This window comes from Odocoileus virginianus, chromosome 4 (assembly GCF_023699985.2).
Source record: "Odocoileus virginianus isolate 20LAN1187 ecotype Illinois chromosome 4, Ovbor_1.2, whole genome shotgun sequence".
NCBI lineage: Eukaryota > Metazoa > Chordata > Mammalia > Artiodactyla > Cervidae > Odocoileus > Odocoileus virginianus.
The window spans coordinates 55,687,530-55,712,729 of NC_069677.1; the positions used below are offsets into that span (position 1 = coordinate 55,687,530).

General features: G+C 42.3%; 1 protein-coding gene across 9 annotated transcripts in view; it reads right to left on the reverse strand.

Moving 5' to 3' along the window:
* Window positions 1-1,087: 1,087 nt before the first annotated feature.
* The window catches only part of MED12L (mediator complex subunit 12L), a 340,418-nt gene continuing 316,305 nt past the window's right edge, over window positions 1,088-25,200 (reverse strand). For 4 of the 9 annotated variants that reach the window (XM_070466580.1, XM_070466578.1, XM_070466576.1 and 1 more), the window contains 7 exons: window positions 24,298-24,348; window positions 17,733-17,822; window positions 15,654-15,883; window positions 13,840-13,996; window positions 10,658-10,753; window positions 4,298-4,379; window positions 1,088-2,842 (listed from right to left, as the gene is read on the reverse strand). In XM_070466580.1, the coding sequence (XP_070322681.1) occupies window positions 2,790-2,842; window positions 4,298-4,379; window positions 10,658-10,753; window positions 13,840-13,996; window positions 15,654-15,883; window positions 17,733-17,822; window positions 24,298-24,348 (759 nt within the window). In that variant the 3' untranslated portion in view covers window positions 1,088-2,789. The remainder of the gene's footprint in view (window positions 2,843-4,297; window positions 4,380-10,657; window positions 10,754-13,839; window positions 13,997-15,653; window positions 15,884-17,732; window positions 17,823-24,297; window positions 24,349-25,200) is intronic. The other 5 variants (XM_020886558.2, XM_070466577.1, XM_070466579.1 and 2 more) reach the window with 4 other exon arrangements.

Below are 25,200 nucleotides of genomic sequence, written 5' to 3' on the forward strand. Positions count from 1 at the left end.
GCTCAAGTATCTCAGCACACAAAATTGAGAACTATGTTTGTGCCTGTGTATCATTTTAGAAAGATGCGGGGGGGGATGGGGGACGGATGGTGCCGTCATCACACCAATTTCGGCGTGCTCCACCTAAGAGGTGACCTGTTTCCTACTGTCTCTGATTTTGGTATCCGGTGAGCACAAGTGGTCAAAGGACACTCATTCTAGCAGAGATCTCATTCTACTTCCGGCCAAGAGGGATCAGTCGGAGGACAGATGGAAACCTACGAGGGAGTGGCCGACAGTGTAAACAGGTGTATGAAGGGCTTCTGTGTCCAGCTCCGTTCTATTTCAAAGTCTTTAAGGGGGATGGGGGGCCACATTTTTCCCAAGATAACTTCCTCTCTGTCTCACCAGGCAAATTACCAAGGATCTTCTGAAGGACAGGGTTATCCTTTGTGATCATTTCAAGACAAATTAATGCATATTCTAAAAAGAAAAGAAAACTCACGGGAGAGAGGATTAAGTGGGAGGAAATATAAGAATAGATTGAAAATTTTGGTTTCTCTCTGTATAGTACACAGGGGAAAACTGGTTCTAGGTGTTTCCTCGACTCTCTATAGAATCTTCAATCATACAGCCTTACCATATCTTAGCTTTCCCACCTAAAAATTAGGAGACGACAACACAAAGGTATGCCCTACAGCTTTCATGTGCAAAATGGTTAATAAATTAATTTCAGTAACTTCTGCAAAATATAAAGTGCATACAAATGCTATGCAATTACAACACTCATTCTTGAAACAGTCTTACTGCTGTTTGCAATACTGAGCTACAAATATATACGGTTCAAACTGAAAGCGGCATTTCAAACACCAGTAATTCTTGAAGAGAAGAAAAATAATCAGGACATAACATGACTCCTACTCACTAGGCACGACATTCACATTTCGGTTGTTTTTGCCAAGGCAGTCGTTATATATTACTTTGAAGAAAAATAACTTTATGAACTCTATCACTCTGAAAAGGGGAAAAAAGACAAGAAAACCAAACCTGATATACAAAACTAGCTGAAATGTCAAGATTCATCTGAAAGCAGATAGAACATGTTAAATTAGTGAAAAGAATGGTCTTTAATGTTTTGGCAAAGTCTTTCTCAGCCCAGAGTAAACATGAAATGCGTGGGCTGGAGTGAAATTGTTTCACAGTGTACAAAGCAGTTCACATGGATGCTGCCACAGCAAAGTAAGCGGACATGGATTTGAGGTCATTTGCATGAGTCAAACTTTGCAATGAGTAACTCACCTAGGAAGATATAAATTATTTATATAATGATTGGCAAAGGAAATGATCTACTGAAGTTGTACCAGCTACAGTTAAAAAAAGTAGTTCTACATGGTTTGCTCATTATAGACAAATCTATTCACAGTATGTGCGACTATATTACATGTAAATTCACATGGCAAAAGAAAATGAATTAACACAGAACATGGGAAAATATTCCCCCACATGTTTTAAAATGCCCTGCAATTTTTCACATTCAAAATTTTATGCATCTAAGTCTAAAAAAATATTATATGGAATACTCTTAAGTTACACAAACTGATAATAATTTACTGTATTTTTTACTCTAATAGGAGCAAATTACCACATACTTGAACAAAGTTAAAATAGTTACTATTTCTTTATAATAAATTTGATGTATAATTTACTTTACTTGTGCTTTTTGCACCAATTTATAAATACAGTATATGCAATACACAACCAAGACAGACACCAACATTAATAATTAAATTCAAAATAGCAAATACTTACCATATAAAATAAACAGCAAATAATCTCTTATGAAAACCAGAGCCCTCGGGACTTGGGGGCCATACTCTCTGGAAACCATGTCAAGTTTGAGCACTGTGGAATCTCAGGCCAGCTGCGAGATTTTTTTTTTTTTTCCTCAAGTTGGCATAAAGGTTCAGGAGAATCAAAACTGGACAGAGTCATTTTTGCCAAATCTGGCAAATAGTTGGATCAGTTCCACTATGGTTCATTCCGGCCTTTAGAATTTACATGCTGTACCTTCACAAAGAACCTGGTCAATGATCTCGCCATGGGAAAACTTAGCACAGCTACTTCTAATGGGTTTCCATGGACCTCAGGGTGGCTCTCACAGAAGCCTTGGGTTAAGTTCTTGATCTAAGAAGTTTAAGTTCTAAGCAACAATCTGTTTCAGCACCTTTTGACCACAACAAAAGCAAAGAAAAAATCCTACATAAATAAGAACAAAGTTCATAAAGTGCTTACGAAATTACAAATATTTTAAATTAGAGCAATGCAAATAGATGTCCACTTCACCACCAAAGGTGATTGCAGAGTAAATGGATCACCTTCCTGTCAAGATCTGACATGCCTTTCAAATCAGTAGTTTGGTCCGGCACAGTTTGCAAAAAAAAAAAAAAAAAAAATCATCATCAATGAATACATAAATATTTTAAATCCACCATTATTCATTCTTTCTATAACTACGAGATTCAATAAGAGCACCAATTTTAAAAAGTCTGCTACCAAACTCTTCCTGCAGTAGGCCCACATGACCTACATTTTTAAACCTACTTTTCAAGTTGAATGAAACAAAACCAAACCACACCCTTTCCTTCACTTTTTGTTTCAACACCTTTGTATGAAATGTGGCGTAAAATATAGGAAAACCTCAAAGAAATGAAAAAACAAACAGACATTTCTGAAGATGACTAATGCATTAAATGTGATTTTCTATTTTTCAGTGCAAACAAAAAAGTCTGTATCTTTGTCCTCTTCCAGACTCAGAAGTGTGAAGGATGCCCGTAGGGAGTCACTCCTTGCTGCGGCTGGTTACCTAATGAGAGAAAGAAATTCAAACAGAATTGCAGATGCAAAACTATGCTACAGATAGACGGTGTGCACGTGTCACTGCTTTCAGTACCAGCCTCAGGAAGAGGAGAACAGACTGGCCCGGGAGCCTGACGCTAGTCAGACACTTGAGTGGCCAGGTCTTCACAGCACCCTCGGATTCATTCTGCAGAGGGGCCAGCCCTACATCACGGCCCTGCACCTGCCAGCAAAAGGCCTTGGGATGTGGGTCACTGGCCCACCAAAAGTCTCTATCCCTGAACCACCTAGATACTAACATTAAAAAGGACTGTTAAATATCATAAAACATTAAAGGTTCTCAAAACTTCATAACAGCACGTCAGAGATTCTACTTTAACGCTGACATTGTAATAGTTGAGAGAGAAGTAGCTTGAAGTGGGCAGTTTTCTGCAAATGGCCATAGATGCATCAGAGAGAACCAGGCAAGAGAGTTGAGAAGGCTGCGTGTGTGAGATGTGAGCATATGCCTACGCACGTATGTCTGTGCACACAGACAAAGAACCATGCACAGGTTCAAAGAAACGACACGGGCTGAGACACAGCTACTGCTCGCACAACTCCGGTGGGGCTGTTCAAATCAGAGGCCCCATGCACACAGACTATGGCATAGACGAGCCCTCTGGAGACGTGCAACGGGCAGCTCAGCTTAGCCGCCCTTATTCAACAAAGGAGACTGCTAATGGCAGGCAGCAGAATCTATCCCGTGGTTAAAAGGTGGCTCTGGAACGAGTCACTCTGAGTTTTAGTCCCAGCTGTTGGCTGAGGAACCTTGGGCAGCCAAGTCAGTGTCCCTGTTCTCTACATGTTTTCTCATCTGTAATATGGGAATAGCAATTAATACCTTATCGCAGGTAAAGAATCTGCCTGCAATGTGGGAGACCAAGGTCCAATCCCTGGGTTGAGAAGATCTCCTGGAGGAAGGCATGGCAACCCTCTCTAGGATTCTTGCATGGAGAATCTCATGGACAGAGGAGCCTGATGGTCTACAGTCCATGGGGTCACAAAGTGTTGGATACAACTGAACGACTAACATGAGGTGGTTTAGAAATTAAGTGAATTAACACGTGTAATGTCATAGTGCCGAACCTGCCCCTTAGTACACTTGAGGGCATCAGCCAAGATGCTCTCGGGGGCATCTAGCTTTGCAAGAAAAGAACCTGTTGTTTCTTGGGGTCCTCCAGATGGAAAGAAACATTCCTAGACTCAGATGGGAGCAAGAGGAAGACATCTTTGCTGAACTCAAGGAAAAGACTGGGGCTTTTGCAGGAAAACAAGCCTTCAAATCAAGACTAAACACAGTAGGGACAGCCAGGACTAAAGCGAACAGGAAAGCGGTGAGGAAGACTGGCTTCTGAGGAGCGGCCAAGCGCGTGTAGCTCCGCCTCCTGGAAGCCGTGCGTTTCCGAGGGAGCATACTTACTGGAAAGCTGCTTCTGGAGCTGCCGCACCAGGGCAGCCGTCTGCTGTTGCTGCTGGGTCTGCTGCAAGCCTTGCCTGGGGAACTGTCATCGGGAGAAAGGAGAGAGTCAGCGCCCGCCAGAGGTAAGAACAGAAAGCCAGCAGCCACGCCTGGTCCACACCTGGCCTTCACCTGAAAGGGCCTGATCCATTCCAAGCCCATCTCCAGGTGGGGATGGAGCCTTACCCGGAGGAGGCCCCGAGGACGGAGTCCAGCGGTGCCCAGGGGGTCACATATCCTTGTTCCCTCACCCATCACCAGCTGACGAGTCGGTATCACTACATTACAAACCATTTGCAGTCGCAAATTGAAAGCTGCCTGGCAGGAGGATTGGGTCCAGTCCCATAGGCCTGGCCTTGGGTGAATGGAGACAAGAGCGTGGGTGCAGAGGCCTGGACCCCATCAGGACCGCACCTTCCTGTTTGGTGGAAGAGGGAAGCTGGGTAGGGGTGAGACCAGGGAGGCATCGAGGAGGACCACACTTCAAGGAGGCGCCGGCTTCCAGAGTCATCCGTGTGCAGAACAATCTGAGGGCCTGAGTGCCCTGGTTCCAGCCATTAAGTTGATACAAGAAATTGCAGTAGTTATTCCAAGAGGGGGGAAAAAAAACCTATGTGGCAGAAGTAACATCACCTTTGATTAACGTCATTCATAGTGCTGACTGACTTTTCTCCTTAACCTTCAGATGTCAGAATGCCGCTCTAGCCTTCCTTTTCTTTCTGCCTCTCCCCTGCTGCTTTCAGCCGGGCCTATGACCGTCCTAACAGAGGATGTGTTCGGATGCAAGGTTATCTTAATCAGATGCACATGGGAATTAACTAACGTACGCCACAGGCCCGTCCCCCACACACCTTGGGATGGAGAGCTGGCCCGCTGACCTCCTGACCTCTCAGCGGGGGGCGGGGGCACACCCTGGAGATGGCAGGGCAGAAGCAGAGTCAAACCTCTGGTGTGTGTTCCTTTGCTTAGGAATAATGTGTTGGGTGTTCTGCTCCATTGATGGGACATCCAACAAATGAGTTATCCAAATCCAGGTGCTTTTCTGGATTCCAGGGCGCCAAAGGGAGTAAACACGGTCCTCGCCTCCTGACAGCCGTGTCCTGAAACCTGTGACCCCACTGTCAGTGAGCAAAGGGACAGAGCACCAAGGCCACACTCAGCTCAAACCTGCACCGCCGGCCACCAGGCTCCGGACAGGCCTTCCTCTGACCCACAGGACGCGCCTGCCTCTCTACCAGCTTTGGCAGAACAGACTGCAGCGCCGCCCAGGCCCTCTTCCGAGCACGTGGACCGAACCACGTGTCCGGATGGCAGACAGAGAGGACCAGCAGCCAGTGGATTTAATGGGTTTCAGAGTACTGGGCAGGTGTTCATTTGCAAGCTAACTAGCAACTTCACTGAGCCTTTTTTTTCTTAATCTGCACTAGTTTTTCTTCTCAGTGAAAAAAAGAAACCAAAAGTATCAGTGCTGTCACCACAAATCTCCCAAGGACGCCTTCCCCGTATCTCCTTCCATAAATATGACTTCTCTCTTTCCTTCTGGTGGGGGGAGGCGGGGTGTGGATCCACATTCATGCAAAGGAAGGCAATCTGGCTCAATAAGTTCCACGGACCCAATGTTTTTCACTTGAAAAGAATAATAATAATATCTGGCTAATTTGGAGTTCCAGAGGCATTCTGAAAAATTTCTGACTGGAACACATGAACTCCTTGAGGAAAATTATATGACAATTCCACCCTTATCTTTGATTAAAAGTTAGTGCAATTATTTAAGTATCTATTTCTGCCATTATGCGTATTTTTAAAAGCAAGTATTCAACACAGTATGATATTGACACAACGATCAGTTAATTTTAAAAGTCATCTTTCGACAAAAACCACTGCAATGATGTAAAGTAATTAGCCTCCAACTAATAAAAATAAATGGAAAAAAAAAAAAGAAAAGAAAAAAAAAAGTCATCTTTCCAAAGCTTTCTGTTAGCATGTTTTCCTGGCCACCCAACTATGGCAACCTGATGAAAAGAAATTACAGAGCACGATAATGTAAACATTATTTTCTTAAAAGCTGGAAGCAACTTTAAAGAAAAAAATCATAGCCTGCTAACATAGTTAATTTAATCATAACAACTCATGAGCTTTAAAAGTATTTTTCAAGTCAACAACCATAATACAGACTAAAGCCTGAGATGCCAAATCTAATTCTTCAGCAAGGGCACCCACTCTTTTCCAGATCTCTTCCTTCACAGAAGACAAGCGACTTAAGTAAGCAAATGACAACTCCGATTTAATTTCTAAGCATGGGCTTTTCTTATATTTTCTTTCTTAGAGGAAAGTTCTATTTTCTGATGACACTTCCTGAAAAAGCACTGGTTCTGTTGAAAGTCCGCTTTGACTCTTAGGCACACTTATAGAAATGACGAACCTGCCCACAGGGGTGTTGATGATGACTGTCTACGTAACCTAGCTGCTGTTGTCAACAAGGGAACAGCCTGATAAGGAACTAGCAGTCAAAAGCAGTAAATCAAATACAAATGCATTCTGAGGTCCCCTGCATTCAACTTTCTCTTTCACGGCTTCCCACACTTCTCCTACTCCTCTTGACCTCTGTTGCGGTTGAATTATTTTCTCCCCAAAAGATTCACTAGCGTCCTAACTATCAGTACATCGGAAAGCTACTTCAGTTGGAAACAGTCTTTTTTTTTTTTTTTTTTTTAAAAAAAGGGAAATTTGGACGCAAACACAGGGAGAATATCACGAAAGGATGAAGGGGAAGATCGGGTGATGTGTCTGTGAGCCGAGGAATGCCGAAGATTGCCAGGAAATAATCAGAAGCTCAGAGAGAGGTGTGGCTAAGGCTCTCAGGAGAAACTGGCTCCACTGACTCGATGATCTTGCACTTCTAGCCTCCAGAACGGTGGGACCCTAAATTTCTGATTGTTCAAGCCACACCCTTGGTGGTCTATCATTACAACAGCCCTGGCCAACAAACACAGCCTCACCAGGCTTCCACCACTTTCCAGGGGCCAGGCTGCCGTCTAACAGCTTTCGACGATTCTAAGCCATTTGGTGGCAGAAAGCCAGCCTGGCACATCACCTCTGTGCTCCGCGACCTCAGGCACCGTGCTGGCCTCCACTGCACATCTGAGTATACACATGTAGACTGTGATAGCAGATAGCAGGAGGGCAAGTCATGAGGAGGGTGGAGGCCACGTTAGCACCATCCCTTCTCGCCTGAGTCTGCAGGAAGGACAGCTGTGAGTGAGTCCGAGCCGGTGTCTCTCCAATAGCCAGTTTACCACTCTGTCACCAGCAAGCAGACAAGCAGGGAAGGAAGAACACTAGCCAGGAGCAAGAACTGGATCTGCTAGAGAAGATTATAATAAATACAATACATATAACTAATAAAAAAGGAACTGTACCTAAAGATAAAAATAAATAAATTGTGTTAATATTGCTGAGGCTTTGTGTCACGGCTCTTCTGAAAATATACAACTAGAACCTTTTTCTTATACTTCTATTTTCTTTCACTGTGAAGAGAAAGGAAAAAAAAGAGCAATGGAATATATAACAAAATATCCCCAGCATCACTAATGTGCAACTAGGAATGATATAAATGTTCAACAGTAGGTAGGGTAGTTAAACAAGTAATAGAGCAATAGAATGGACTGACTTCTTCACAGCTATTCACAATGACAAATGTGCTTTATATTAATAATAAGCTTAAGAGGATATGTAAATAAGCATGCAAAAAAGAATTATACTGATGCAAAAGTCCGAGATCACTGGTCATCCCTATAACTTCTAATTTGGAAATTATCTGAGGTCTATCACTCTGAGTGGTAAGTTTCTCAGTTCATCTTAAAACTTAGGATGTACAAGACATCTGCCTTTGTACGAATGGCTGCGGACTAGATTATAATGAGTCGGGCTTCCCCGGTGGCTCAGTGGTAAAGAACGTGCCTGCAGTGCAGGAGAGCTGGCTTGGGAAGGCCCGCTGGAGGAGGGCATGGCAGCCCACTGCGTACCCTTACTTGGAGAATCCCATGGACAGAGAAGCCCGGGGCCCCAGTCCGCGATGTCGCAGAGCTGGACACGACTGAGTGAGCAGCAGCAGGTGACAATGCGTTGCTCTAAATATCAAAATAAAACGTGCTTCTCAAGGGAGCTTTTCAAAGCTTAAAAAAAAAAGGCCTACTGTGGATTTTACTTTCTATGTAGATGGCTGTGGACGGAGTCTTTGTTTCTCTGGAATTATTTTCCTTGGAATACACTGAAGAAGAATCACGAGCCTGACCTGACTGACCCACTCAGTCCCTGGGATGGAAGTGTCTTAAGCCAGTGAATGAATACAACCTGCTGCATTAAAACATATCAATACTGACCTAGAAGTCAACCCTGAATGTGTGATATATGCTCTCTACACACAAAAAGTTACTAAACATTTATCAAACTATTACAAGAGCAGAAAGGCACTAAATTTTGCTGAGATACACTTAATTCTACTGCAATACGGGACTTGGGTCTCCTCTTGGTTCTGTGTAAGTGGAACTTCTGCCAACAATTATAATGGAAAGAGTTTGAAGTTAATTTCCACCCCAGTCATATAATTTTAACTCTGTGATAGAATCAATTTTTTTTTTTCCCAGTCAGTTCAGTCACTCAGTCCTGTCCAACCCTTTGTGATCCCATGGACTGCAGCACGCCAGGTTCCCTGTCCATCGCCAGCTCCCAGAGCTTACTCAAACTCATGTCCATCGTGTCGGTGATGACATCCAACCATCTCATCCTCTGTCGTTCCCTTCTCCTCCCGCCTTCCATCTTTCCCAGCATCAGAGTCTTTCAAATGAGCCAGTTCTTCCCATCAGGTGGCCAAAGTATTGGAGTTTCAGTTTCAGCATCAGTCCTTCCAATGAATATTCAGGACTGATTTCCTTTAGGACAGACAGACTGGATCTCCTTGTAGTCCAAGGGATTCTCGAGTCTTCTCCAACACCACAGTTCAAAAGCATCAATTCTTTGGCACTCAGCTTTCTTTATAGTCCAACTCTCACATCTATACATGACTACTGGAAAAACCATAGCTTTAACTAGATGGACGTTTGTTGGTAAACTAACGTCTCTGCTTTTTAATATGCTGTCTAGATTGGTCATAGCTTTTCTTCCAAGGAACAAGCATCTTTTAATTTCATGGCTGCAGTCTATTACATTTCAAGGATTTCTTTAAAAACGAAGATCAACCTGGCCAATGCAGGAGTGTATTAAACTCCCTCAAGGTGTCCAATTTCCATCTTATGGGGCATTATCAGCCCATTACCACCTAACTTCACTCTATCCCACCTAATATACTAGAGCCCTGGCCATACTGTTCCTTCTTACTAAAAACTGAAAAACCACCCATATTTCAAATTCTGTCTCAGAAAAGAACCTACATCAGTGTTTCCCAAAGTGTGAGAGACATGCAGTCATAGAGCCCATCTCAGGCATGGTGCTCACTCACCCAGCTCCTGTGGCTGAACTACCTGCAGAGTGAGTACTTATTTTCACAGGTCTTTCCAACACATGACAAGTGAGGTGCCCACTACCATTGATGGCAGTGATAAAATGCTTCTTTTTAGAATATGTTCAAGGAAATAGGACAAGAGGCAATTTAAAGACAAATAGTAGGTAAATAATAAAGAAGGTATATGGCACTGGTAAAACTAAAAACTATTGAGGTTTGGCACACGCTGCTTGATACTATGCATAACATTTCAGAATTTTGTTTACAAAGCCACAGAAGCAAATTACAAGATTACATGAAAAATTCACGAAATTATATGAAATGAATTTCATGAAAATTCTTGCAGCAAATGCTAACACAGGCTAAAATTGAGTTTCTTTTACATCAATAAAGATAATACTTTAGAAAGTACTCTACTCAAAGGAAACTCAAAGCCAAGTATGATAATCTTCTAAGCATACACATTGTAAGTTATCATTTTAACATTGTTTACAAAAAACTTGGTTTCTCAATATAAACATTTAGTCCATAGAATGAAGAGGTCTAAAGAAATTTGAAGACGAAAAATTATATGACCTATTGAACCCTAAATACTTATTTATACCTTCCATGAAAACAAATATACTGACTACAACAGTAACACAATCCTTCTCTGATAAAGTTCTAGGGAAGAAACTGGCAGGGTATATTTAGGTTTTTTTCAGTTCTTAACAATCTTATGGGACATGAAAAAATGCAATCTGCTTTTGAAGAACTCCAGCAAAAAAAAAAGAAAAAAAAAAAGAAACCCGAATGTTTGGTTTTGAAATGCTAGGCCTTACCAGAGGCTGCTGGGGCTGCATTGTTTGGAGACCAAGGGTCTGACTCTGGGTCTGCGAGGACCCCTGAGGCTGGGGGGGCTGCTGGGGCTGCTGCATCTGGAAAGAAAGAAAAAGAATTACACAGCTCAAGTAGAAGGTTAGTATCATTCCACGGAGAAGGAAATGGCAACCCACTCCAGTATTCTTGCCTGGAGAATCCCAAGGGCAGAGGAGCCCGGCAGGCTACAGCCCAGAGGTCGCAAGAGTCAGACACGACTTAGTGACGAAACCACCACCACAATGTCACTCCAATTTCCTCCCCCAATATGCCTTCTATCTGATTATTCTCTCCACGCGCCTGCCTCCTCCATCTTTTTCTTGCCACACATCACTCACCCTTCAAGGGCAACACCCAAGTCTGCTCCTCCACACAGGCTCAGACTTTCCAACACGAAGGGTCTCCTCTACTGGGGTCTCAGTGATCACAGTCCAAACCACCTGACACCCTCCAGGGACATTCTTTGCACTTAACCATTTCCATGCGTGCCATCTGCCCTTCCACATACTTTGTCCCATCTTACGCTACCAGGTGAGACAAGGACCGCTCACTACTTCTCTTTTCATCCCTTATGACACCCAAAGCAACTCCTGAATTTATTTTTTTTTTTAAAGAAGATTTAGATGTGAGAAGTTCTGGTGTAAATTACCAGCATAAAATTGTAAGCTTATGTCCATGAACACTGGCTCAAATATATGGCTCTTGGGAAAAACCTCCAAGTCACAAAAGAATTATAAACTAGACATAAACTAGACATCCATCTGGTGGGACACCACAGAGGAGCAGAAAATATTAGGATGTAGTTTGTCTTGAACTTCATAGTCTCCTCCACCCGAACACTTCCTCCTGATGATGTTAGCACCAGACTTCCTTTCATCTTCTGCATTTTCCACTTGGTTGGCATACTCTCTCCCAAATTATCTTCTTTAGGGCAAGGTAATCAATGGCTATTGTCAGATGGCACTTTTCTCTAAGTGACAAGGGTCCTGGATTTGGAATCCGAGCTGAGGTCTGGGTGGGCCATTTCCACCATGAAAAATACAAGCTGGATCAGAAATACGGCAACTGTAATAGGAAACCAATTCTCCACTGGGCTCTCTGCAAGCCTGTTCAGGAAAAGTCAACCCAATTTTGTATTTATTAATCTGTCTCTTTATGGAGGAAGCTAATCACCAAAAAAGGAAAAAGTGTAAATTGGATGCAGAAACAAATCATTTTTCCTAATCTCCAAGGAATGTGCTGGTAATGAAAAAATTATTAGAAGGACATTATTATGTGAATTGGGTTAAAAAGTACACAGTAACCAATAAGAAAGATTCTCAAAATTTGCAGTAAAAAATACTAGTGGAAGATAGGAAGTGGTAAATAAATAATGTAACAACTTTCCTCCGTGATTTGGAAATGAGATATTTTAAAACAGAAGAAAATGTAAACACCAGTCATAGAAAGTTCTGAAACCTATTCTCAGAACTGGAGGAAAACTGTGATTCAAGAAAATATCACTACAAGTATTAACAGTCATATTAACCATAGTATTACCAAATAAGTGCTTTACTTGTATTTTCTTATTAGATTTTCACTATACATGTAAGAAGTGGGCACTATAATCATTTCCATTTTACTTATGACAAAGCTAAAGATTAGAGAGGTTCTGACCATGTTGGAGACTATGTGTATGCAGTGAGTGGGGTTGGCCATCTGTAGGCCACACTCCCTGAAATCAATTACCATATGCTTTCTCAATTTTCCACATGTTAACAGGTGAAAACCGGATGTAATTCATAGCATCTTATAATTGTGAAGCGCAGTTTTGTTGAAGACTTGTGTTGGCTTCAGTTGTCCACCTGATGGCACCACCAGCCAGAATTCGCTGGACCATACTGAATTCAGACCTGGAACCCACGTCAGCTAAAGGTTCAAACATTTCCTTCCCCATCAGTGTCACGGCTGAGACATGAAAGCTGCTCTGCTGCCCTTTGCTGCACAACTGGTTTACTTCTCATCGACCTCACATGAAGACCATAACCCCCGATGACCCGTGGGGACCCCAGTTTTACTGGCGCTGCCCTTTTCTGCACAACTGGTTTATTTCTCATCGACCTCACATGAAGACCATAACCCCCGATGACCCTTGGGGACCCCAGTTTTACTGGCGCTGCCCTTTTCTGCACAACTGGTTTACTTCTCATCGACCTCACATGAAGACCATAACCCCCGATGACCCTTGGGGACCCCAGTTTTACTGGCGCTGCCCTTTTCTGCACAACTGGTTTACTTCTCATCGACCTCACATGAAGACCATAACCCCCGATGACCCTTGGGGACCCCAGTTTTACTGGCACAGCCATTCCTGGTGTTGTTCTCTTCTTTCTTAGAAATGCATAAAAGGATGGTGCATCTTAAGCTGGATTGTTGATAAGGTTAGAGTCCACTGTATAGACTCATCAAGCAATTTCCAATCCAATAACACAGGACAAGCTTGCTGATAATAAAGACAAATGGAACTGGCAAAATATAATAGCTTGCATTCCCTAAACAAGAGAGGCAGAGGTCAGAATGTGTCGAGAGGAAGAGTTCTTTATTTAGGAGACTCAAATATTTATGATGAATAAGCAAAGAGACAAGTGTCTGGATACTACCAGAGACAAGATGAAATATCCCTTTGAAACATCCTCCTTACGTCACTCCCAACTTCACAGCCCGATCAGACTAGAGGTGTTAAACAGAACATTTACAGGCATTCCAGGCCCCTCTAGAAATATGATAAAAACTCTGGACAGCTCAATTTTAAAAAAAAGAAAAACACACACAAGAAATTCTGAACTCAAATCACATGGTCTGTAGTTAAACAGTGACTGGGGAAACTGAGGCTTACACTATCAAGATAAAGGCATCCAGTCACCCTCCCGAACCTTCGTGAACGAAAAAGGCATGTCTACGTTATGTTCTCTCCTGCCCACAACAACCTGGTGGCTGCAGGGAGGGAGGAAGACCCCTGCCAAAGTGGAACTAAACGACACCAATTTAGCTCCTAGTGTCAAATACACAGGGTTCCTTGGAACTCGGAAGTTACAGTCTGAAGCGTCTGTTATTTCTTAAGGCTGCTGAGGAGTCCACCCACGATTCGCTCACTCCCAGCCCCTACCTGGAGGAGCCGGGGCTGCTGTCGGACCGGCGGCTGCCTGGGTCTCAGCGGGTCCTGAGACAAGGGCCCTGCAGGAAGGGCTGGATGTGCGGGAGTCAGCACCGCGTCGATTCCTGCACCCGCCAGCGGGCTCTGCTGAAGCGACGGATGGTTCAGCCTGGTGAAGGAGGAAGGACTTGTTTTCAGGCCCACGCGTGCTGTCAAAGGTTTCAGTCACTGCCGTGGGAGCTGGACACATACTCACAAAGAAACCATCATGCTCAATAATCACTTTGTACAGTTCAGATGCAATAAAGGCCAGCGGTTAAGGTCACCTAGATTCTCAGGTGTCACTTGACAAATGACAGCAAGTATGCTTACTACTTACAGTAAGATTGCAACACGCATGAGCTACTTGCTAAAAATGCTCCGACAGTTTCTAGTAAGTGATATTAACCAAGCGTTTTACCTGGAGCGGGCGCTGTGGGAAAAATCTGAAATCTGTTATTTCGTTTACGACCCCCACAGCCCTCCTTCGCGCTCAGCAGTCTTGTAAGCCCTACTTATAAAGTGAGAAAACAGCTGGAGAAGTAAGTTACCAAAGGCAGCAAGACAGGAAGTGGCATAGCTGGCATTTAAACCCAGGACTCTGGGGCTCTGAAGTTCAGTTTCTTAGGCAGTATGGTATGTTGCCACTTACCAGACAAATAATAAATACAATGCATGTTTTCTAAATTTATTTATGTTCCCAAATGTGCTGCCATCAACCGTGCCGGTTTTCCAAATAGCGATTACTTGGAGTTGACCTGCACACACTCTTTGATGGTTAACACACAAGGGCAAAGCTGCTGTCCATGGGAGAGCAATATTCCGACATTCTGCAGGAAACTCGGTTCCCCTGGACTGACGCCATGCAGCACAACATTCTACGGCGACTGCATCTGCACGGTCCAGGAAGACAGCCACTGGCCACTGGCTACACAATTTCTCGGTCTCAATGCAAAACAAGAATGCAGGGCTCTCCGATCAAAAATGAGTAAGACGTCAAGTGAGTGACAGCGGAGCGTTAATAGCGACCGCACAGGCCTCTCGAGACACACAGCCCTGCGGGACTGCACAGATCCCAGATCTTCAAAGCCGGTCCTGTTGGCCACATGTGGTTAATGAACACTTGATATGTTACTACTGTGACTGAGAGCTGAGGAACAACATTTTTAAACCTAACTTTGATCAGTCTAAATTAAAACAGCCCTCGTGGCTAGTAGCTACTCTGACGGACAGTTCAGTTATACACTATGTCTACAACTTCCAGTTAAGCAAGAACTGCGTAAGGACATTCGTGGCCCTGTTTTGCCAGCCATTTCTGAAGTGGAAAAGGTAAAAACTGAGATATATAACAGAACTGTGGTGCACACCACGAACGATGAGAACTGTAATCACAGGCTTTAAGGTGCCAATCAACATATTCTAGTAAGGCATTGCTAGGGATAAGCAACAATTTTTTATCAATTAAAAAAAGGTTTTAACAATTTTAGACCTTTTTATAAAAGAGAAGGAGAAAAGAACACTGGAGCTAACACAGTGTTATCACTGAAAAATATTACACAAATACTAAGGGAGATGTGAGTCAAACAACAAGCCTTGAATGAAATAAACGGGGCATTGCTTCTTTTGAACCACAATCTGGATGCTGCTAAAAATGAGACGACAGAATGAAAATGATGTGGAAATAAGCAAGCTCATAGGAACAATTATAAAACACCGGATCCTGAGGGAAGCGCAGTAAAGATGAGAATTTGAGTGGCCACCACTGTGACCATTTCCACATGCATCACCTCTGGGAGCCGGGCAGGGGCTGCAGGTACGGTGACGCCTGCTGCTGAACATAGCCACTCGGCGGCTGCTGCATCTGTCTGAGTCTTTCCATGAGCGCTGGGCTGGAGTGAGCAGCCGGATAGGTTCTGGAATTATAGGTAGGAGACAGGACCACGCTGCCAGCCTGCTGCTGAGGGGTCTGCTGCAAAGGCATCTGGGTTCCATACATTGTGTAGCCCTGGGGCATGGTCTGCAGGCAGGCACAAGGGGAGAAGTCAGCGTTTCCATTTACCAGCTCTCCTATCGCTAAGACACACAGGGCAAAAACAAAGCCAGGGGGAGCTCCCTGAGATGTGCTGTTCTCCAAGGCTCTTTTAACTCAAAATACGAGGAAGACTACTCTGGAGGCCAAGAGAAGAGTCAGAAAATTATAGGATGAACTTGTGTACTGATTCACCAAAAAGTTCAATTACAAAACATGAATCCTCATTTGGTTAAGCAATCAGGTTTAAGCTCAGATGCTTGTTTTCAGGAAAGGAAAGGCATGTTTCTGCATAGAAATAATCAGGCAAGCATGCATACCTCTAGTGCATACATGATATCAGTGTTCAACAGATTTCAAGCATCACTAATGCTGTTTCAGAAAAGCTACACATACTGAAGGCAAATAAAAATAACGGAGTGCACTTTGCTAGTATGGTATGTAACTACTTGGGTCTGATAAATCTGCCTATAGTAACTAGCCAGTTAACAAACAAGAAGACAAGTCAATTAACCAGAGAATGAGGGTGTCACTGAAAGTATTAGCTACTCAGTTGTGTCTGACTCTTTGTGACCCCGTGGACTGGAGCCCGCCAGGCTCCTTTGCCCATGGGATTTCCCAGGCAAGAATACTGGAGTGGGTTGCCATTCCCTCCTCCAGGGGATCTTCCCAACTCGGTGATTGAATTTGGGTCTCCTGCATTGCAGGCAGATGTTCTACCGGTAGTCTTAGCCACATGAAAGCCCAATGAGGGTGTCATTAGTGACTATTTGATACACTTGAGGGACAGTAGCCTGTTTCAGCACTCTGTAATATCATCACGACACTCAATTTCTCCATTCAACATTTTATAGTGGCTGTTTCTTCAAATCTTGACACCTGATGTAAATGAAAAGCTTTAGGCTCTGCTGGGTCACCATCTATAATACACCGAACAGAGTGCTGGTTAAAATAGAAGAGGACCGCTCTTCGGGTCCTCTAAGTACCACATTTCGAGGTAGCTGAGTGGCTCTGACTTGGAAGATAGAGTGATGGACAATGCCTTTCTTGCAGACAGCACGCAGGGATGCAGGCCATGGGGCTTGGTGCTCATGAAGGCCAATCTCAGCCTTCCTTTCAGCTGTGGACACGGTGTGAACTGCTGGCCCCAACTAGAGGTCTTGCCAACATCCCTGGCTTCCTGATTATGAGAGGGGTGGAGTAAAAGTATGTGGAGGAGAAATGACAAAACTATTAGCAAAAAATAGCTCAAGATTTGCATTATATTAAGGCAAACCTATCATTTGCTGAGTAACTACTGTGTATCTGGTGCTTCACTAGTTCTATAGGTGGTCTTGAATCTCCACAATGTTCACTTCTATTTTACAGAGACAGAAATCAAGACTCAGAGTAACTCTCACAATGTTACACAGCTTAGAGGTTGTCAGGAATTTTGTCAAGGTATGAGGCCAAGGCCAATTTTCTTATTCTACCATGATCCCTCTTCGAAGCTATTTTTGAATATCATAAAATTCCATCAAAAATTCCATCATTATGTATTACAATGTAAGTACTATAGGACTAATAACCATTTCAATATCTATCATTCTTAACATAAAGTTGTGAATTGATATTTCTAACAATTTCCTAAAATGTTTTATGCCCTTTAATCAATCCCCAGACTTGTTTAATAATCACTGGTAAAGATTTCTGTGAAATATCAATTATAATCTACAGGCAGAAGACGAGACCAAGTTCCATACCCCATAAGGGAACTGATACCCTACTTACTTGGTTCCCACCTTCAAACAAAGAGCATTAGAAATCCCAGTAGCATCTACAAAGCAAACATGGGTACCTGTGCTTGCTGCAGTCCTGGATACTGGGGGAGCTGAGGGGAGGGCCGTGCCTGGGCAGCAAAGAGAGCAGCCTGGTCCCCTGGCTGGCCCTGGAAAACAAAGCCGAGGCGGCTCTTGATCATAACAGCAAGGTGTGATTTCAGCTCTTGGTTCATAACCCCAAACACCCATGACACCAAACCCGACGTCAGAACAGCACGTGCAGGTTCCAAACGGTATTAAATGCTATTTCTCATCAATTTCCTATTGACACTAGAGATTGTCGCACTTATTATTTCTTCCAAAGACGACGACAGCTACCCCAGATGATAAGACATACATAAACACAAGCGAAAATATTCAGTGGTCTGCTCATCAGAGAGAATCTGAGACAGCTTTCCTGTATACTCCAGGGTTACAAAGGCCCCTCTAGAATAAAAGGCATGAGTTCCTTAAGTGTGAAATCTGAAACCACAGACCTGCCTCATCCTGTGCCCATCAGTTAAGAGAACATGTGGTACATACAAATGACATGTAACGATCTTCATGACGTCTTAATGATACTTCTTCAGAGGGACCTAAATACTGCCCTTTTAACCATGTATGCAAGGGAAGAATTTGGTTATCTTTTATGACTCTAATAACCAATAGAACCAATTAAATTTTATCATGTGTTAATATCAAATGCAATTCTAACCAACGGCAATATAAAACAAAACCAATTAACATCTGTTCACCAGTCTTAATTTAATACATATTTTCGCCTGGGGAAACTATATTCCTAAAAGCAGCTATGTGTATTGTGTTTTGGCAGCAGAAGCCATTTCACAGAAGTGTGCAGTATTAATCATAGAAAGAGGACCAGCTTCTGACCATCCCTTGGTTTCCTCCAGGACTTACTAATTATAAAGAAATGGGATTTATTCTAGGATATTTTAGTATCATTTTATATTCCAGATGTTCTCATTTTTTTAAAGTGCTAAAATATAGCAATGTAAAACAAATTTTAATGTTCTTGGAAAGAAGCACAGATATTTCTGGCAGGAAAAAAGGTATAAACATTTAGCTTAAGAGGGAGAACACCAACATTTATTAGGCATCTATTATATGCCAGGGACTAGGCTTCTTATTCCTATCTCCATTTTCTCACAGGAGCTCTGCAGAGAGGGAACTTAGTCCCCATTTTCTTCAGGGAGGAAACGTCAGGCTCAGAGAGCCTAGGTAGCTTAGCAAACTCACCCGGTTAAAACTGGCCAAGCCCTTAGCGCCCACGTGAGCCTGCCTCCACAGCCCAGGGTTTTTTCCATGACGATAAGATGCCTTCATATGTGATATCAAGAATGAAAATATTTAAAATTTCATCTGGCGCTTATTCTTTAGGGACATATAGCCTCTTAAATTCACCCCAATAAGAAAAGAATAATCTTTATTAAGACTTGTTAGTGAGATTCTGAAATGAATGCATACATCAGCATTTTTCTCTGATCCCCACATATAAAGTCACTTGAGGGCATTTAAGAAACTTTGGCCTCTCCTAAGGTGACTGACCACACATGCATGGACCAAACATAAATTTCTGAAAGTATCTACTATGGTATCTATACATAACAGCTTCAACAAGAATGAAACATTCCAATGTAGGGTACCATGATGATACCCTGAGACTTCAGCTGATTAATTTACTAAGTGTAATTATATCTCTATTTGCTTGTTGTTGTTCAGTCGCTAAGTCGTGTCTGACTTTTGCGACACCATGAACTGCAGCATGCCAGGCTTCCTTGTCTTTCACTGTCTCGTGGAGTTTGCTCAAACTCAGGTCCGTTGCATCAATGATGTGATCCAGCCGTCTCATCCTGTGCTGCCCTTCTCCTCCCGCCCTCAGTCCTTCCCAGCATCAGGGGCTTTTCCAGTGAGTCAGCTCGTCGCATCAGCTGGCCAAAGTATTGGAAATTAAGCTTCAGCATCAGTCAGCCGGTGAATATTCAAGGTTGATTTCCTTTAGGATTGACTGGTTTGATCTCTTTTCTGTCCAAGGGACTCTCAAGAGTCTCCTCCAGCACCACAATTCAAAAGCATCAACTCTTCAGCATTCAGCCTTCTTTATGGTCCAATTCTCACATCCATACATGACTACTGGAAAAACCACAGCCTGGGCTAGATAGACCTTTGTTGGCAAAGTGATGTCTGCTTTACAATATGCTGTTGAGGTCTGTCACAACTTTTCTTCCAAGGAGCAAGCATCTTTTAATTTCATGACTGCAGTCTCCGTGTGCAGTGATTCTGGAGCCCAAGAAAAAAAAATCTGTCACTGCTTCCACAGAAAAATACCCCAAGCTCCCTCTAGGAGAGCACATGTCACGGCAGTGTGGCCATCTGGAGCATACAAGGATCGCCCTGACCTATCCAAGTAGCGCTCAGTCCTCCAAACACTAAGCCAGTGAGTCATTAAATCAACCAGATCTTTACATGACACTTCTCTAATCTGTGCTCGCTGACAGCATCATCCAAAGTCCCTGAAACATACTGCTGTGCTTCTTCGTGGGGACAATATATGTAAATTTTCACTTTTACACAAGAAAAGAACAATGAATCATTTATGTGAGTTAGAACCCTGAGATCCCCAAGATCCCTAAGACCTGAGATCCCTAAGATCCATTTTAGACCTAAGTGGTCTAAAATGCCCATGCCTTTTTTTGGCTTGGAGGTAAGCAAGATAAGATCTACAGATCTTTTCTAGCTCTTCACTCTTTCTTTGCTTCCTAAAGAATCTTATAGAAGAAACTGACTTATATGTTGGGGGACAGGAGGACCAAAAACACTAACAGGGTAAGAATCTGAGTTACTGGGCAACACGCTTTTATTGACAAATAGTTGAGACTACGGAAATTTAAGAAATATGTATTGTAAACTATTTCCATTTTTAAAACCACAAAATTAACATTCAAGAAAAAACATTATAACTTTGAAAACAAAGAAGGGGTAAAAAAATTTCTATAATTCATGCATTCTTCAGTGAACCATTTTTAGTCCAAAGGTAAACTGCCTATTTATAAACAGACTGTTTCTTCCCAATGCTATTTTTTGCCCAACTCATTCCTTAAGAGCAGGAGGTAAGGGCTCTAACTTCCGCAGCTTCCCTGAGCAAATCACTAATAGCTCACATCACCCAGCACTCCCTTAGAGCTTTATAGTCCTATTTGCCCTGAATGAAAAATATCCCTCTTTTCCCAAACTGAAATGACCTCCTGCTGTTATCTGGTTTTTCCCAGCATGATGCCAGGAACAAATGACTTCAATTTGTAGAGATAGTCAATCTGCTGAGTAAAGAACAGACGACCAAGAAGTTCTTTAGGAACGTTCGTTGTTTTTGTTGTTATTCAGCTACTCAGCTGCCTCTGACTCTTCGAGACCCCCAGACCGCAGCATGCCAGGCTTCCCTGCGCTTCACTATCTCTTGGAGTTTAACTTAAAAGATGCTGAAATGAGGACCAATCCTCCAATGTGCGAATAAGTAAGAGAACTAGAAATTGAAAGTTAGTAAAAGATATTAATAGGATGGCTTTGCTGCATTCAGGAAGGGACTACATAATGTATCATCCAAACTGAGACAGGCCAGGGAAACAGGGCAGAGACCACTCCTGACAAATCATGACTCAGGGTCACCTTTGTCACATGTAACCTATTTATCTGCTATTTTCCAAAAACTATCTAGGCTTTATTTGATTAAAACAAAATCAGTTCCTAGCACTGTATCTGGCATATAGTAAGTGCTCAATAAATATCTATTGAGGAAATCTAAGATCTAATTTAGTTTATCTGCTGAAGAAGAGATCCAGAGGCAAATTGAGATGTATATCTCAGCATAAATTAGTTTACCAAGTGCCTTCCAAGTGCCCCATGTTTTTGAGTATCATCTTTTGTTTTAAAAACTCACTTTTCAATTCAATTCTTAGCATCTGTCATTCTAATGATTTCTTCTTTCATTTTATTAGTACCTAGAGAGTAGCTCAACTGCCCTCCCATTCCGCTTAACTGAAACAGTCAGAGGCAGCACTGAGCTCACGTTTTTGTGAGTATAAAGGGCGGCTCGGGAGGCTGGCTTCTGATGGAGAATTTGGGTCCAGCCAGGTGCCACGCTGTGCTCTGGCTTCAGCTCCCCTGGCTCAGGTACCCAACTGACAAGTGCCGAGGGAGTAACAGACAGGTAACTGGGCAATTCTGACAGCTGCGTGAGCCCATCTCTACCCTGCGACCCAAGGCAAATTCCCACAAGATAAATTTACCTGGTAAATTCCTACCATGCTTGTTTTTAAAAACTTTGCTTTAGGTTTGGCTCTGGATAAGAAATAGCAATCTATTTTATTTTCTAAAATTTCCACTTCCTAAAAACTTTTTAAAAAGCTGTGCTGTTCAGTAATGCCTCTTCTTCCTGGCCATTAAAAGAACAAGTCTCTCTCTCACTGCTTTATTTCTCATTAGACAAAAGAGTATCTGAGCTCAGACAGACATCGACTGAAAACCTCCTGCATGAAATGAATGGATGCAGTAGGTTTAAAACTTTTGGTAAATCATCCTCAAAGACAATTTTCAATCTTCTGGGTCTTCTTCATTAGTTCACTCTCTGAGTCAACTACTGAGAGAATGTGAGGATCTCTTTCTAAAGGAGAGTTGGTCATGACTCCAATGAGCAGACAGTAAGCATTACAATCAGCAGCACTTCAGGATCAGGAAACTTCTCTCCATGTTATTCACGTAATGATATTTTCAAATTCCTATTTAGTCACTTGCCAATACTATTTAAGGGTTGTGAGGAGAGAGAAGTGTACCTGAAACACCACAGCCAGATTCTGTGACTCTGAAAATGCTGTTTTGTGTTTCTGAAAATGCTGATTTAGGAATAATAATAAAGGTCACCCAACGAGATCCAGTGGGTAATGTTTCCAACTACTTGTTTGGAAGGTGCTGAGTAATGGTGTCCAAGGTGAAACAACAAACGGTGTGGACTAAAAGCTTCGGCATCACATGACACGGGTATATTCTGGTTGCAGACAAGGATACACAGAAAATTCTTTAATTAAAAGAGGTCTTGCTGACCATTGTGCTTGATTCTTTCATAAAGCTTTCACATCAAATATAACTCGGCTGGTGATCAATTAACTACTGGGACAAACAGGTTCATTTTGAAATAAACACTTCAATAATAAACCTCAATAACAATAAACAACTGTTAAAGTGCTCACAAATGATGAATAAAGCATATTGATTAGTCGAATATATGCATTCATTAAATTTATAATATTGGAGACTATTAAACAAAGATAAGAATAGTGAAAAGGACAGCAAAAATATACACAGATGTTTCCATTTATTTGAGTGAACATGTAGGTTATATATATTCCTTTAACTTTAAATACTTGATGAACAAAATATTTTGTCTATTTTTTAAAAAGTAAAATCAATGATAAATGCAAATTATATTGTTTAAATTACATTATCATCTGAACAATAATTGCCCTACAGCAAACATAAACTATATGCAAGGTGTTTTAAAATTTGATAGTTTAATTCAAGTTTTTAAACAAACAGAAACTTTGCTTGCTCTCTGTACACTACAAACATCAGGAAAAACCGATAGAAAAATTGATTGTTTTCAGAAAAGTCTGCAAACCTTCCTTTGCCTAAAGAACAATTAATGAAATTGCCTACATGGCAGTATTTCATCACCGAAATATTGTCAAAGTTGTATTTGCAGTTCAGGATATTGTTACCAATGTACAGAAAATGTTACCCATTAAACTCACAGTGAGACAAGTTGACTTACATTCACATCTGAGATGTGTGCTCTGTTTTATTCTAATGCTTCTTGAGTTTATGTTGTGGGTTGGCTACCTGATATAGAAACCTATAAGTCATTTAATGCAAAACATGCATTCTTAGCTAGCCCAGGCAAAGCGGCAGGGATGAGGTCTTATAACATGCACGCACAAGACCTATGCTCAAAAGGAAAAAAAAAAAAAATCTTCTCCATCCCGGAAAGAAAACAGAGATGATGGTTCTATTGGGAATTCAGGAAGAGCCAGGGAGTGGGAGGTGATGAGCGGGGCAATTTCATGACCACAGTTTTCATTATCTTGCATTGGCCTATGAGTCAGCATGCCATGCGTTCCTCCACTAATGATGTGAGTCAGCACAGAGAGAAGGAACAGATGGGTGCGAAAGTGGGGCGGAGATGGTGGTGCACGAACTCGCCTATGTTCCCAAGCCCAGGCCACAAACGTTCACTGGTTTCTGTACCATACACGTATGTGATGGGAAGCACGAGGCAATCAAAGGGGACCACTTCCAGAAATAAATTCTGTTGAAGTGAACATGGGCAATGCATTCATGATTTTCGTGTCACGGTCTCAAACGTAAACCAAGTGAGTAACAGTGAAATGAAGGCTGCAATTATTACCAGCTACAGAGGAATAACCTGCTTCTCATTTTGATGTTCAAAGAGTAATGCTACAAACGTTTACTTAATTAAAAAAAAAAAACAAGAAAGACAGAAAGAAAGGAAGTATGAGGGTGGCAGCAGGGTGTTACCATTATGTTGTCAAAGTCTTCCTGAAGGGGGACGGCAGGGTTACAGAAGTCCTACAGAAAGGGGACAGCGAGAAAACGGCAGACAACACAGGTGAGACTCTTCAGCCTGACGACGGGGGCAGCCAAACACATGAGAATCAGTTCATCTTAAAACAACATTTCAGGGAGTCAAGACTCAGAACCCCGGGTCACGTTCATTCGTGTGCCGAACCATCTCACCACAGGCTGGGGCACAGGCGGGACAACACTCACACAGTCACCTGGAGGCTAAACGGGCACAGACAGGAAGCAGAGACGCAGCAGACCCAGGTCACTCCCCAGAACAAAAGCGTGCTGGGCCCCCAGTGTGAGCCAACCAGTGCCTGAGACCTTCCCAGCCCAGAATCGGGGCAGAAGAGCTCAGGACATTTGGGTCACACGAAACAGACATTAAGTGAACAACTCATATATTATTGGAGGAGGTCGTTAGATTGCTCCATCGCCAGTAAATGCAAATGAAAACACAGCATCACTTTAACCACACATTCAATCAACCAAAACAGACAAAAACTATTTATAGTGCCACTAGTGTTTACATGCTAACAGGGAATCTGATTTATTAATAAAAAGGAAACTCCATGCTGGGGAAAAAAAAATTCCTCTTTTTCAATTCAATGATTTCCTTGCTTAATCATTTTCATAAATGGATTCCAAGTGACATTTTGTTTGAGATGTTAAAGTTTTTCTGTTCACTGAGTTTTAGAAATAGTGATGACATAAAAAAATTCACAACCTTAATTGAAAAAAAAAAAAGCAGTTTACTATAATAAGAACTAGAAATCACAGGAGGAATTTCCCAAGCAAATAATGTCTATTCTCTTTTAGGGGTAAGTACATAATTCATTGTATCTATTCATCTGTCTT